At 41.6% G+C, this 15,544-nt stretch overlaps 1 protein-coding gene across 9 annotated transcripts in view; it reads right to left on the reverse strand.

Annotated features, from left to right (window-relative positions):
- Positions 1–302: 302 nt before the first annotated feature.
- OSBPL9 (oxysterol binding protein like 9) overlaps positions 303–15,544 on the reverse strand; it is a 135,489-nt gene continuing 120,247 nt past the window's right edge. For all 9 annotated transcript variants that reach the window (XM_007535155.2, XM_007535156.3, XM_007535157.2 and 6 more), the window contains 9 exons: positions 14,247–14,418; positions 12,024–12,108; positions 8,415–8,525; positions 8,074–8,137; positions 7,813–7,953; positions 5,465–5,543; positions 2,970–3,061; positions 1,253–1,388; positions 303–1,012 (listed from right to left, as the gene is read on the reverse strand). In XM_007535155.2, coding sequence (XP_007535217.2) covers positions 938–1,012; positions 1,253–1,388; positions 2,970–3,061; positions 5,465–5,543; positions 7,813–7,953; positions 8,074–8,137; positions 8,415–8,525; positions 12,024–12,108; positions 14,247–14,418 — 955 coding nt within the window. In that variant the 3' untranslated portion in view covers positions 303–937. The remainder of the gene's footprint in view (positions 1,013–1,252; positions 1,389–2,969; positions 3,062–5,464; positions 5,544–7,812; positions 7,954–8,073; positions 8,138–8,414; positions 8,526–12,023; positions 12,109–14,246; positions 14,419–15,544) is intronic.

The following is a 15,544-nucleotide window of genomic DNA, read 5'->3' on the forward strand; positions in this document are numbered from 1 at the left end:
CTGTGGCATTCTCTCTTTATTTTCAGTTTGGAGTGCAGAACTAAAAATAATCCCTTTTCCCAAACTCCCTAAGGCAATAAAATATTTTTTGGATAAAATGCTGGTAGCCCTGCATGTACTATATTAGAACTCAGTGGACCTTGGAGAATAGTATGGTGGAGGTTAAGACAGAACCCAAGTGGGAGGAGTAGGGAAGTCCATTACATCAGGATAGTCATGAAGTGCTAGCTCCTTTATTCAGGATTGCCAAAGAACTGACAACCCAGCTTAACCGTAAAGACAATAAAAGAAACACATGTAAAAAAGGTTGGAAAAAATTACTTTATGAAGCCTTAAGAAGCACTGAATATAATTAAACTGTAGTCCAGAGTTAGATACAATTTAACAGTTCAATTCCAAAATAAAAATTACTGAAGGCGAGACCATGAAATTTCCTAACACTTGATTTTGATACATTGCTCTAATTTTCTAAACAACTCAGAAGAAACAATATTTACAGTAGATGGAGTGTTTGTATCTATGAAAAATCTGGCATCAGATATTATATATGTATATGTATATATAATATATATATATGGGGGGAGAACCCAAGGTTATAGGAACTCAAACAGGTAGGTATCTCAACAGCAGTACTAGAGTGCAGAGTTTGAGACTGTGATTTATAAATGCTTTTCAAAGCTTGAGGTTTGGAAAAGGAGGAGACATCTTGTTTTCAAAACCTGATGTATTTTTCTCAGGACAACTCAAAATCATAAACTGCCACAGAAGAGGGGAAAAGGGAAGCTTTTCTTGCTTTGTTCATCTGTGTCGGAAAGTCCAGTATCCCTGAGATAGGAACCACTGCAATAAGAAGGGAGTGAGGATTCTCCCGAAGGAAGATTGTTGCGTAATTATGCCTACAGTCTTAAGAGCTCTGGTCATCTTTGCATTTCCCAATCTAATGCTTGGCAGCACCAAGACGTTTCAGTAATGGTTCATCATAAACCCAGCATTCTCCATCTTCGTGAAACAACTGTAAGGGAAAGGGGTAGAATCCAGTTACACACTTGCTTTGTATTTCTGTAATGTTTCATTCCTTTTGTCTTCTCCCCCAGTAACAATGCAGTAAGTTTCAGGCAGGCCTCTTCTTGCTCTCCTCACCAGGCTTTTTAAAACAATGGCCCTTGAACCTCCATTGCACAGAATGAATGAGTTACAGCTCACAATGCAGGGGGAGTAGTAAGTTGAGGCAGTCTCCACAAAGCAGACTTACCCTAGTCTCCCACTGGATCTCCTTCTCCTTCCTTTCTCGAGCTTCTGCTCTTTGTCTTTCTTCAAGTCTATGCTTGGCTTCAGTTGCTGCATCTATGTCTCTGATTTTTAAGTTGAAAGTAACATCCTTCCAAAGACTAAAGAAAAGAAATAAAGGTTCTTAGTACTAGTGGCAACATGAAAATGATTGTTGAGCCCACTTCAACTCAGTGAAATTACAGTGTACGCTACATGGCTTTAAGTGTTTTAGTTCACAGGTGAAGTCTTAATCTGGCACAAGGCACTGGAGTAAAGGACAGAGAAAGGGAAGACTCCACTGCTATTGGTCAAAGGAAGAAAATAAGAGCTGGGCAGAAAGCTAGAGACATGGTGAGGACCATACTGGAGAAAGAACAGCGGGAAATAAAACCCAAGATTTTACTTCTGGGTTGATACTTAACTATGCAACTTTGAGAATGTCGATTTAGCTCTTTAGAGGCTGGGTATCCTTTACTATAAACTAAAGGGGTACAGCAGAGGAGCTGTGAAGTTCCATTTCAGGAAAATTCCCTTGGCTTTAACACTAAGGTTCTGCTTGAACCTGGGCTTTTGTGTTCAGTCAGTTGTGCTACCAGGGTAATAATTTTTTAAAAATATATTTTATAAAGATACATGGGGTAGGGGAGTCGGGCAGCAGCGCAGCAGGTTAAGCGCACATGGTGCAAAGTACAAGGACCGGTGTAAGGATCCCGGTTCAAGCCCCCATCTCCCCACCTGCAGGGGAGTCGCTTCACAAGCAGTGAAGCAGGTCTGCAGGTATCTTTCTCTCCCCATTTCTCTCTGTCCTATTCAACAACTATGACAACAATGAAACAAGGGCAACAAAAGGGGATAAATAAATGTTTTAAAAAAATGTTTAAAGATACATAGGGTAGAGGTGTACTAGAACACTGTTCAGCATGTCTGGCACCCTATTGGTGAACTATTTCCCTGGCCCACAATAATGATTTGTATGGTCTCCTTTCTTCAATTAAGAAATGCCCTTAGGGCACCATAGATAGCATAGTGGTTATGTAAAGAGACTCTCATGCCTGAGGCTCTGAAGGCCTAGGTTCAATCCCCTGTGTTACCATAAACCAGAACTAAGCAATGCTCTGGGAAGAAAGAAAGGGAGGGAGGAAGGAAAGGAGAGAGAGAGAAAAAAAGAGAGGAAGGAAGGAAGGAAGGAAGATCCTTGCAGCCCAGGCGGTGGCACAGAGCATCTGAGCCTGTGAGTGTGAGGTTTAGTTTAGTCCCTGACATCACATGTGGCAGAGTGATAAGTTGGTTCTCATTAGCAAATACATTAAGGAAAAAGTGCACCTTGGGATGAAGTTTAAAGTTTTAGCAAACAACAATGAAGAGGCCAGAAAGAACTTTACTATATACTTCTCATTTGGGACCCACTGCTGTCTTATAGATCACAAAGATGAGGGTTACGTTGATTACACTCAATAATTATTATATACCAAGCACCACACTGGCTCTACATTGACCTCACAGACTCCTCACAACACTGAAGTAGTTCCTTTCATCAAAGATATGGGTGAACTTACAATGACGGTAATGCCATATGAACCTGCACATTCAAAGTTCATCTGTGCTTTGTTTTTCTCTGCTATGCTGTCTCTAAAGCCTATCTCCACCAAGGCAACATGAGGAGTATTGCCACAATAGTGCTAATTATGCTTTCTCCTTACCAGCGGGATTCATACTCATTCTGATCTTCCAACTTCCTCACTTTCTTCTTGATTATAGGCAACTTCTTGGTATCTACAAAAACTGCATTTTCCTAGGAAGAAAATAAAGGTAGCTGTTGTAACTGTTCAAACTGCTAGGAGGGAAAAAAATATCAACTTTTCCCAGAAGATTTCATTTAACAATATACTAAATCCCATACAAGTATATCTCATCTTACTGTGCTTCACAGATAGCATGTTTTGCTTTAAAAATAAAACAAACAGGGTAGGGGAGATAGCATAATGGTTATGCAAACAGACTCTCATGCCTGAGGCTCTATGGTCAATTCCCCACACCACCATAAGCCAGAGCTGAGCAGTGCTCTGGTAAAAATAAAATAAAATAGCCTTGGAAATGGCATAGTGGATAAAGCCTTAGACTCTCAAGCATGAGTTTCCAAATTCAACCCTCAGCATCCCATGTGCTGGAGTGATGTTCTAGTTCTCTCCCTCTCTTTCTAAATATTAAAAACAAAGCAATAAACAATTGAAGATTTATGGCCACCCTGTGGTGAGCTAGGGTAGCTACTGTTTTTCTAACATCAAATACTTATTTTGGTGTGGCACACTTAAGGCATGCACTTTCTTTTTGTCAGACATTGCTACTGTACACTTAATATGATACAATGTAGACAACTTTTTTTTTTGATTGCCAAGAGCAGTTATTGCTGGGGTTCGGTGCTAGCACTATGAATACACTGCTCCCAGTGGCCATTTTTACCCCCCCTTTTTTTTGTTTGTCTTTAATTCCTATTTTATTGAATAGGACAAACTGAGAGGGGAGGAAGAGAGACGGAGAGAGAAAGATACCTGTAGACCCATTTCACTACTTGTGAACCTTCCCCCTTGCAGAAATGGGCTTAAACCCAGGTCCTTCTGCATGGTAATGTGTGTGCTTAACTGGTGTGCCACACCCGATCCCACAGTAACATACATACATATATATATTTAAAAATATTTATTTATTCATTTATTCCATTTTGTTGTCCTTGTTGCTTTATTGTTGTTGTTATTGATGTTGTTAGATACGACACAGAAAAATGGAGAGAGGAGGGGAAGACAGGGGAAGAGAAAGATAGACACTTGCAGACCTGCTTCACCGCTTGTGAAGCAACTCCCCTGTAGACGGGGAGCCAGAGGCTCGAATCAGGATCCTTATTCCAGTCCTAGCACTTTGTACCACCTGTGCTTAACCCACTGTGCTACTACTGCCCAACTCCTTAATTTTATATTGACTGGGCAGCCTAAACATTTGTGTGACTTGCTTTATGATGATAATCACTATTATAGTGGTCTAGAATCAAACTGACATCTGAGAAGCACCTGTTAGGTAAACAGTGAATTTCACATGTGTCTATAGTTGTATGTTTTAAGTCTTTGAGACTCAATTCAATATTTTCAACATGTCTACATTTGTCACACTGTAGATATAATCTCTAGGAGATCTAGATCCATAAGTAACTAATTCTTTTTTTTTTTTTTTAAGATTTTATTTATTTATGAGAAAGATAGGAAGAGAAAGGACCAGACATCACTCTGGCACATGTGCTGCCAGGAATTGAATTCGGGACCTCATGCTTGAGAATCCAAAGCTTTACCACTGTGCCACCTCCCAGACCACAAGTAACTAATTCTAATATTAGCTATGCTCAAGTACTTTAAAAAAAAAAAAAGTGTTTATTTTAATGAGAGCCAGAGAACCAAAGCACTGCTGCAGTATATGTGATGCTAGGAATCAAAGTCAGGATGTCATGCTTGTATGTCCTGAGCTTTACCACTGAGCCATGTCCTTGGCCACTGAAGCGCTCCTACATTTAAAGGTCTTAAGTCTGAACCCAGAAGGCTGGCTCCTCCTATAAATCTCTTACCACTTTCCTCTGACTTTCATTAGGTACTATTTGCAAGTCCCACCTTACTATAATGCCAGTAAGTCAAAATATTACTTACACAAAACTACAGTGTATAAAAACACAAATTAAGCTAATACAGGGTACTTTCTACGTGGCAAGCAAATTCTTAAAAGCTTTAGGAGTTTTGGAGAAGGGGAAGTATAAACTGTTACCTTCTGTAGGAAAAGGCAGAGGAAGGAAAGGCTTGCCCTGCAGAGATGGCATTAGAGCTGGCTTTGCTGCTCATGTTTGACGAAAACCAAGGTAAAGGACAGGCTACAACAATTGGTAGATAGAATACTGGTTCTTGGGAGTCGTGGCGCAAAAATGCAAGGATGGGCATAAAGATCCCGGTTCAAGCCTCTGGCTCCCCACCTGCAGGGGAGTCCCTTCACAGGTGGTGAAGAAGGTGTGCAGGTGTCTATCTTTCTCTCCTCCTATTTTTCTCTGTTCTAGCCAACAAGGATGACATCAGTAACAACAACAATAAAACAAGGGTAACAAAAAGGAAAATAAATATAATAAAAAGGACGAAAGAAAAGTGATTTTAATAATACAGGTTCTTACCCCTGTTGCATATTTCGCGTACATCACACCATTCCATTCCCCTTCAATTGAGCAGAAGGACTTCTTGTCATTTGGAGAACTAAACAGAAATAGAAATAGTTGTGCTACTCTCAGGTTGAAATTATTCTACTAAAGAATCTGGTCAGTATCACCTGCTTTCAAAAAGCAGAACACAGAAGAGCAATTGTCAAGTCTCTGTCAAAGGCTGCTTAATAGAGTGACTCCCCAGAGCCAAATATAAGAGCCAGGCCCATACACTAAATGCTGCTGAACTTAAGACTGTAGTACGTATGAAGTAAGTGAGTCCTGTGGGGCCATAACAGACTAGGGTTAAGTCCTACAGCTTGGTAGGGAGAAGACAATGCCATTTAGATTCAGTGCCGTGGTGAGTTTATGTGAGCGCTAGAGACTGAGGTGAGGACAAGGGAAGGTTCTGTTTAAGCTAGTATTGCTGGAGACTTGATTTTCATCTGCAGGTGAAAAGGACCTCTGGGTCAAACTGTTTTACTTCTTTACTAAATAAGGCTCCCTTTTCAAAAGCCCCAAAGGCCTGTTTGAGGTAATAAGAGCCACATGTTGGGCACAGATGGAATCAGGGACGGTATGAATCATAGTAAAGGACAGACTGGGAAGGGCATGAACACAAGAGACCAAAAGAGATCAGAAAAAGAAAGAGAAACAGAACAAAGGGATTAAAGCTGCTATCACTGGCCTAAAACAAGCATTTTCTCCCTCCCTCATTTAGAACGACTAGTTAGGTTCTCATAAAATGCAATGGGCTTTTCCTGGAGGGTGGGAGAGAATGCCAGGGAGGGGTGGAACTTGGTGCCTCTTCTGGTTTTTTTTTTTTTTTTTTAAACCAGAATACCACTCGGTTCTGGCTCACAGTAGCACAAGGACTGAACCTGTAACCGGAGTCTTAGGCACTAATACTGCCTTTTTGCTTAAATAACTATTATGCTATCTCCACTGCCACTGCTTTGATTTCTAATGTGAGAAATAGCACTGGCTATAGTGCATATAAAAGCTCTTTGGTGGGAGTCAGGCAGTAGCACAGCGGATTAAGCGCAGGTGGCACAAAGCACAAGGACCGGCGTACGGATCCCGGTTCTAGCCCCCGGCTCCCCACCTGCAGGGGAGTCGCTTCACAGGCGGTGAAGCAGGTGTGCAGGTGTCTGTCTTTCTCTCCCCCTCTGTCTTCCCTTCCTCTCTCCATTTCTTTCTGTCCTATCCAACAATGACGACATCAATAATAACTACAACAATAAAACAACAAGGACAACAAAAGGGAATAAATAAATAAATATTAAAAAATAAATATTAAAAAGCTCTTTGGTGTTCTTAATAGTTTCAATTTTAAAGAGGTCCAGAGACCAAAATTTGAGACCCTATAAGCTAGCATAATCCTTGTCCAAATTCTAATTTGAAGAATCCAAGAGCTCAGCTCACAACTCTGAGGGCAGTCTTTCTACAACATATGGCTATGAACAGTGGAAGATTCAGCTGAGCTAGCAGTTCCTGTAAGGTGTCAGTCCACCCAGGTCTCTTTGCTGGGCATCACTGCTGCCTGCCTGTTCTCGTGTGCTGCACTGCTGTTGTGATTTGTGCCATTTGCTAAGCACTGCCTAGATGTTGTTACTGTACTTTTTTATTTCAACTGACCCGTTTACAAAAGTTCATCTACTCAGTCATATCCTGCTCAAAGTATATTTTGGATGCTAGTTTTGTCATCCAAATGATTTCCCTGGGAAACTGGTTAAGTGGTCATGTGTCCTTCCATCTGCAACATGGCAGCCAAGAAAGGCTTCAGATTTCCCTCCATCGGGTAGGCTCTCAAACCCCCTAAATGAGGATAACCGGGCATAGGTGTTTGCACCTGACCTCACAGAGTCCAAATGAGCCCCATCAGATGTGATGGATGCTATTCTCCTCAACAAATGCACAGAAAAAACAAGGAAGGTGAAGACTTGGAGAAACCTGAGTCAAAGAATCTGCTGTTGGTTGAACCAGCTGTTGACTCAATCAGCTCATGGTTCAATCTGGTGATAATGTGTCAGACATTCATGATCTGGGTTAACCAGGCAATTTAAGAAGACTGCTTTTTTTTTTTTTTTTTCAAAACAGGTTTCCCAAGAAGAAAAGTCAACGAATGTCCTGTATTTCTGGGCCCAGATTCAACCTCTTTCCAGTAACATTATAGTAAGGAATAAGATATACAAGATATAACTAGATTTATAGAGAACTGTTAAAATGGCCAATTCCTACTATAGAAGCTATAGTTAAGAGTAAAAGGTGTTTCAGAAGCAGAAAAGCACTGAAACAAAGAACAAAAAACCCCAAATACCTACAAAATCTCAGCAGTAATTCTGTGCTTCTTGCCCCCATAGAAAGGCTTCGTGTGGAAGATAATATTCGCACTATAGCCAGTTTTGGAACAATTTATATTGCATTCTCCTCCTAGTTCCACCCAGGGCACTGTGAGGATAGACCTGCAAAATCAAAAGTTTTTAGGTAAAACTGACAGTTCTGAGGACAGAGATGAGGGTGTGGTTTCAAGATCATCAGGACCTGCTGTATATTGATCAAAGGAGGTGGATACGACTACTTGCCTTCCATAACCATTAGGGAATGTGAGAATGTAATGTTCGTCATAGTCTAGACATGAGACACAGCCTGTGGAAAGAGGAGACAGAATCTCTGATGAGTAGTGTCAACTGGCCATATAGCGTTGCCATCGGGCTGATGGTACAGTTCTGGATACTCCACTCAATTTAGGGAAAGATCAATCTTATACCACAACTCTGCCCTCACTCCCAACACACATCCTTTACACAGGAACAATGAAGCTCAGTCTCACTTTTCTGGGGTTACTTTATTCATCAGACAAGATTCCAGAGCATATACAAAATACAGAAATTTTTCCACTAAGTACTTAATTTCTCAGACTTACCCTGGCCTATGTTGTGTACTCCAATTGACATTCCAAGAAATTTTGATTTGGTCCAGATATGTGCATTGAACTGTATTTTCTTGTTAAAACATTCAGCATAAAAAGCTGAAACTGAATAAAAAACACTTTTCAGTTAGTGCACTGTATATCTATAGTCACATTTCCAGCTCATTAAACTTAAAAGAACTGGCTCCATGAGGGAAAAACTTTTTTTTCCCTTTGCCTCCAGGCTTATTGCTGGGACTCGCTCGATGCCTGCACTACGAACCCTCTGGCTCCTGTGGTCATTTTATTCTATTTTTTTTATAGGACAGAAAGAAATTGAGAGGAGGGGAAGACAGAGAGGGAGAGAGAAAAAGACACCTGCAGACCTGCGTCATCACTTGTGAAGCGACGCCCCTGCAGGTGGGGAACCAGGGACTCGAACTGGGATCCTTGTGTGGGTCCTTATACTTCGTACTATGTGCTTAACCAGGTACACCAATGTCTGGCCCATGGAAAATTCTTTAGCCCTGAAAAATAGTCTCAAAATTATACCAGGAAGTACCTTTTCACACTCTAGTTCACCCAACGCAGCTAAATACTTAAAGGCTAGAAATTCCCCGAACTGTGAGCCTGTGGTCAGTCTCTGAAGGTTAAAATCAAAATATAAGTTTCTTCTTCTAGTCAGCAAATATGCTCCTGTCCTAGATCCAACTTTAGCCCATTCAGTTTGTTCGTTTGTTTGTTTGTTTATTTGCCAGCATGGTTATCAGTAGGGCTCAGTGCTTGCACAGTTTCACTGTTCCTGGTGGCTCTTTGTTTTCTTTCTGTTTTTGATAGATGGTGTGTAATAGAGAGAGAGAGAGAGAGAGAGAGAGAGAGAGAGATGGGACTTCTGCATTGTTACTGCTCATGAGGTTCCCCCTCCCGCAGGTGGGGGCTGGGGGCTTGTGTGCTCTACAAGGTGTGCCACCACCCGGTCCCCCAGTACCCCATCTCAGCATTGAGCAAGCAAGGTGTTGAGATACGTATCTGCTCCAACATGTATGTACTAAAGCACAGAGAAACTATATTCATATTTTTAAAGATCATTTATTTACGAGGAAGAGAGAACAGAGCATCACCACTCTGGTACATTCAATGCAGGGGATCAGAATGAAGAAGCTCTGGAGGTTAGTTTTCGTAGAAGAAAAGGAGAAAACTGATAAAGGCAAATAAGAATGGGAGTGATGAAATTACAACTGAAGGTGGGGACATACAAAGAATCATAAATGAATACTACTAACATCTCTGCAAATAAATTGAACCACTTAGATGAAATGGATGCCTAGAGAGTCATACTGTAACCTGCAAAGCTTAACCTAAGAGGAGTAGTAGGTAGCTTGAACAGGCCCATCACTAGTAGAGAATTTCAATCAGTAATCAAAACCCTTCCCAAGAATAAAAGCCCAGACAAGAAGGCTTTCTTTACTGATGAATTCTTTAGGACTTTAAAAGAAGAACTAGGGAGTTGGTGGTAGTACAGCAGGTAAGTGCAGGTGGCTAAAGCTCAAGGACCGGAGTAAGGATCCCAGATTGAGCCCCTGCCTCCCCACCTGCAGGGGAGTCGCTTCACAGGCGGTGAAGCAGGTCTGCAGGTGTCTTTCCCTCCCTCTCTGTCTTCCCCATCTCTCTCCATTTCTCTCTGTCCTATCCAACAACGACATCAATAACAACAACAATCATAACTACAACAACAATAAAACAAGGGCAACAAAAGGAAATAAGTAAGTAAATAAAAGAACACCTATTTTTCTCAAATGCTTCCAGGAAATGGAAGAGTGGGGATCACTCCTAAACATACTGGATGAGGCAAACATCACTGACCCCCGACGCAGGAAAGACCGCATCAACGATAAGGGGATGATAGGTGTTGATGAGGCTGTGGAGAAAATGGGATTCTGCTACACTGGCGGTGGGAATGCAAACTGGGGCAGACCCTCTGGAAGACTGTATGCACAGTCCTTAAATAAAAATGGAATTACCTTATGGTCCAGCAATAACACTCAGGCACTTATCTAAAGGACACCCAAGCACTAACTGGAAATGACATATGCAGCCCTATGATCATAGCTGTATTATTCACAATAATCAGAGTGGAACAGATGACTGACTAAAGAAGTTTATGGAATATATACTCCACAGAGTACTAATCTGAGATTTAAAAAAAAAAAGATATTGTGTGCTCTGGCACTTCCAATTAGTGCTTGGATAGAAATGGAGATGATTATGCTTAGCAAAATAAGTGAAGAGATGAAAGACAGCTACCTGATGGTTTCACACATCAACTTGCAAAAACAAACAGTTTCTAAGATTTTGAGAAAACAATAGTGTTATCTTTGGGAGGTGAGACGGTGGGAACACAGAACTTTGGTGGTTGTGGTGTTGAGCTATATATTGTAATGTTACAATTTTGTAACCTACTATTAAGCAACACACACACACACACACACACACACACACACACACACACACACATATTAAAAGGAGATGAAAAATATATAAATGGGGCACCAGGTGGTGGCACACCTGGTTGAGTGCACATGTTATAGTGCACAAGGACCCAGGTTCGAGAGCCAATGCCCACCTGCAGGGGGGAAATTTTACAAGTGGTAAAGCATGACTGTAGGTCTCTCTCTCCCTCTCTATTGCCACTTTCCCTCTCAATTTGTTGTTGTTCTCTTTTTTTTTTTTTTTTTTTTTGCCTCCAGGGTTATCACTGGGGCTCGGTGATCCCAGAGGCCATTTTGTTGCCCTTGTTGTTGTCATTAGATAGGACAGAAAGAAATTGAGATGGGAAAGGAAGACAGAGAGGGGGAGAGAAAGACACCTGCAGACCTACTTCACCACTTGTGAAGTGACCCTCCTGCAGGTGGGGAGCCAGGGGCTCGAACCGGGTCCTTGCGCTTTGCACTTAACCAACACTATGCTACCACCCGATCCCCTCCCTCATCAATTTCTGGCTGCCTCTATCCAATAAACACAATTAAAAAAAAAAGGAAAAATAAATAGTCAGTTGATCTTGGGTGACCAAGAAGAAGAAAAAGAAAGTTGATTTTCTTGTGTATTTTGCCATGTGCAAGGCCCAGGTGGGAGCTTAGCCCCAGCTGCACTGGACGAAGCTACAGTGCTGTGGTATCTTTTCCTGGCTCTCTAGCAGAAAAAAACTCAGCTAGGAATGGTGAAGCTCCAGCTAAAGAAAACAAAGAAACAAACAAAAAAACCAAAAAAAACAGGTGACTTCCTAAACTCCATTTTTTTTCAATATATATTTAACACGTAAGATTAATAGAATTTTGGGGACTTTTACAAGGAACAGATATGAGGAATCAATCAATTCTGACAGCATTAGAAAAACAGGTAGCTGCAGCCTAGGAGGTGGCTCAGTAGTTAGAACACCGGACTTAAAAGCATGCATTCAATCCCTGGTATCACATGTACTAGTTGTGATACTCAGGCTCTCCACCCACACCATCCCTGCCTATGTAAATAAACAAATCTTAAAACAAGAAAAGAAAGTAGAGGTAGCAGTAAAACTGATAGTAAGGTGACGTCAGGACTGGATGCTGCAGAGCAGCTGTCACTTACTGGGCGGGTGGTGGGAGACCTGCTCAGCCACGAAGGTCACACAGTTCTTGGAAACCCAGGGGACGGGTCCTTCTGAAGCCAGCTCCTGAAAACAGGTCTGACATCACTTTCTTTGATGTGGAAGTACAATGACACTACACAGAATCTAAGAAGAAGCTTCTGACTCCTTAGGTATTTACTAATTTATTTATTTAGTTACTATAGCTAACTACTACTCTTGCTATACAGAACCCAAAAGAACTTCAATTGTCGTTTGTTGTTGTTGTTGTTGTTGTTTTAAACAAAAGGTATTAATGAAGACAGGCAGGACGGAGAGAAGGCAGAGACAGCAAGACAGGTGCATGTGATGCTGGGGACTGAACTGAGGGCTCCGTGTCTGAGCGCCCACATTCTTATCCCCAGCACTATCTTTCAGTGCTTTTGTTTTCACTGGAGATTTTACTTATTGATGAGAGAGAGGAAAAAAAGAGGAGAAAGAAGAGAGAAGAGGAGAGGAGAGAGGGAAAGGAAATACCAGAGCACCACTCTGGCAGTGATACTGGGGCTAAACCTCGTGCTCCCAAGTGCAGTGCTCCAGGCACTGTGCCAGTTCCTGGGCCGCTTTATATGTGTTTTTAGTGGGGCTTGATTACACGACTGAAGAGTTGCTGTGTGTCAATCTCCTGACTTGAAGGCAAGGATCATGGTGGAACTTGACTGAACCTGGTACAGAGTACCACTACCTGCCAAATGACTAGGAAGAGACACATACTGCCTATGTTCAGTAAGAATTATATATGCTACGTTTCCCCGGGAATGGAAAAGATAAAGGACAGTTATGCTTATGAAGAGACTATTATGTGCCAGACACCATGGGATTCGGGATTTATGCATTAATTTATGTTTTTTATATTCATATTTACGGTTACAATTTTAAAAATATATTTATTTATTATTGGATTGAAACAGAGAAAAATTGAGAGGAGAGGAGACAGAGAGGGAGAGACAGACAGGCAACTGCAGCCCTGCTTCACCACTTGTGAAGCTTCCCCCCTACAGGTGGGGTCCAAGGGCTTGAACCCAGGTCCTTGTGCACTGTAGTGTGTGTTTAGCCAGGTGTACCACCACCTGGTCCCTAATTTGTTTTTAAATCTCTGGATGTCTTCTAACACTTGAGTATTTCCATGCTGGGCATCTTTCTCAAGCCAGGCTTGATGTTGGAACTTGGGGCTCAGCTCTTCCTTAACTATGCTGACTTCATATGTGATTTCATCTAAGACTAAGGTTTTAAATGCTATCTAAAGTTATTCTTTTTTTATATATGCTTATTTATTTTCCCTTTTGTTGCCCTTGTTTTTTTATTGTTGTTGTAGTTGTTGTTATTGATGTTGTTGTTACATAGGACAGAGAGAAATGGAGAGAGGAGGAGAAGACAGAGAGGGGGAGAGAAAGATAGACACCTGCAGACCTGCTTCACCACCTGTGAAGTGACTCCCCTACAGGTGGGAGCTGGTGGCTTGAACCGGGATAAAGGATCCTTAGGCTGGTCCTTACACTTTGTGCCACCTGTGCTTAACTGCTGCAATACCGCCTGACTCCCCAAAGTTATTCTCATCTCTGAAGGTACCATATCCACCCTAAACCTCTTCTTGAATTCCACACCCTTAAATTTTAACCTCCATCCTGAAAGGTAGGAAGTTGCATATCTAACTTTGTATTTCAAATATGAGTTTATGACTTCTCCCTCCCACATTTCAGTCTTCTCTTCAGTGGCGCCAACCAACTGCTGAAGCCCACAAGCAATGATTTATCCTTGACTCTGACCCTCTTCCCTTCCTGCTCTATATTCAACTACCAGGCCCACCTCTAAATACAGCTTCCATCAGCCTTGTCTATTCTGGCTTCTCAATGGTTTCCTTGTTTTACTTTTGCTGCTTCCCACCCCTCTTCCTCAAGTCATTACAGCAATCACTCCAAAGCAACAAGATCCTAATACGCCATAAAACTGTCACTGTGGCCCACAAGGCCTTGTGTGATCTAATTTCCAAATCTTTATCCTCATCTCATGCTACGCTTTGCCCTTGATCACTATATATAAAATATGCTGACCTAGCATTACTGCACTTCTCTGGGTGGTAAGCATCTTTTGATCACCGCCTTTACCAACATCCTCAAACCCAAAATCAACTGAAATGTGGAATTAGCACACAATTGCATCAATTAACGACTCAGTGCAGAACTCACTGCGTTCTCTTCAGTGTCATTTGGTAATGTCCAGTGACACTGAAAGATCTCACCCAAGATGGGGTTGTATGGCTTTTTGGCAACCGATCCTTTTCTTCCTGCATGAAAGGCTGAGAGGTACCATTTCACAACCTGAACCATCCGATCTTTGGGGTCCTTCTGGTCACTAATGCTGCACAGAAGAAAGACGAAATGTAAACTCCTGCTTTCTGACATGACACTGGCGGGTGCAGCCCCCATTAATTTGATCTACCCTGAGTCAGGCTGAGAGGACGCAGGACTAGATGCTATTACTTCAAGTTGATTTTCAAAACTGAGATATAATATACATAATTAAATAAAGCACTGGAAGTGGTTGGCTTGATAAATTACTTACGCGTATATGCACACACAATTATTCAAATCCAGACAAAGAATCTTCCCATTAGCCCCAAATTTCACCTCACCTCTTTCTAGTAAGATTCCTACCCACTCACCCAGAGGCAAGTGCTGTTTTTGACTTCTAGTACCATAGGTTAAGTTTTTCTTCTTCTAGAACTTTGTATAAGTGCATCATTTACTTGCCAAACAGCTAAAAATTTTATAGCTTTAACTGTTATCAGTTTCTAGTTCAATTCTCTTATCAGAAACCATTTAATCTATATGACTTTAATTATTTCTATTTTAAAGATTTAATTTACTTATTTATGAGAGAAAGGAGGGAAACCACAACAGTATTCTGGCACATGCAATGCTGGGGATCAAATTTGGGACTCTTCTTAAAAAGATGAAATGTCCCTCTATTTGGTAGTATTTTTCTTTTTTCTTAGCTTACTCACTTACTGAATATAGACAGAAAGAAACTGAGCTGGGTGGGGGAGACAGAAAGGGAGAGAGAGACACCTGTAGCACTGCTTCACCACTTGTGAACTGTACACTTGCAGATGGGAGAAGGGCTTGAACCCAGGTCTTTGTGCATGGTAACATGTGTGCTTAATTAGGGGTGCCACCACCAGGCTTGCTTGGTAGTATTTCTTATCTTTTTCAGTTTCCTTTGTGGGGACTGGGCAGTGACACATCCAGTAAAACAAATATTACTGTTCACAGGGACCTGGTTTCAAGGCCCCTGTCCTGAAGGGGGAAGCTTCAAGGAGTGTTAAGAGTAGTACTGCAAGTACCTTCCTCTCTCTCCTTCTATTTCTACAGGAAAAAAGAAGGGGGGCGGGGACCAAAAAGGCCACCAAAAGCAGTGGAACTCTTGTACAGGCATCAAATCCCAGCAACAATCCTGGTAGCAAAAACAAAGCAAAACAAACCAG

This window comes from Erinaceus europaeus, chromosome 13 (assembly GCF_950295315.1).
Source record: "Erinaceus europaeus chromosome 13, mEriEur2.1, whole genome shotgun sequence".
NCBI classification, from domain to species: Eukaryota; Metazoa; Chordata; class Mammalia; order Eulipotyphla; family Erinaceidae; genus Erinaceus; species Erinaceus europaeus.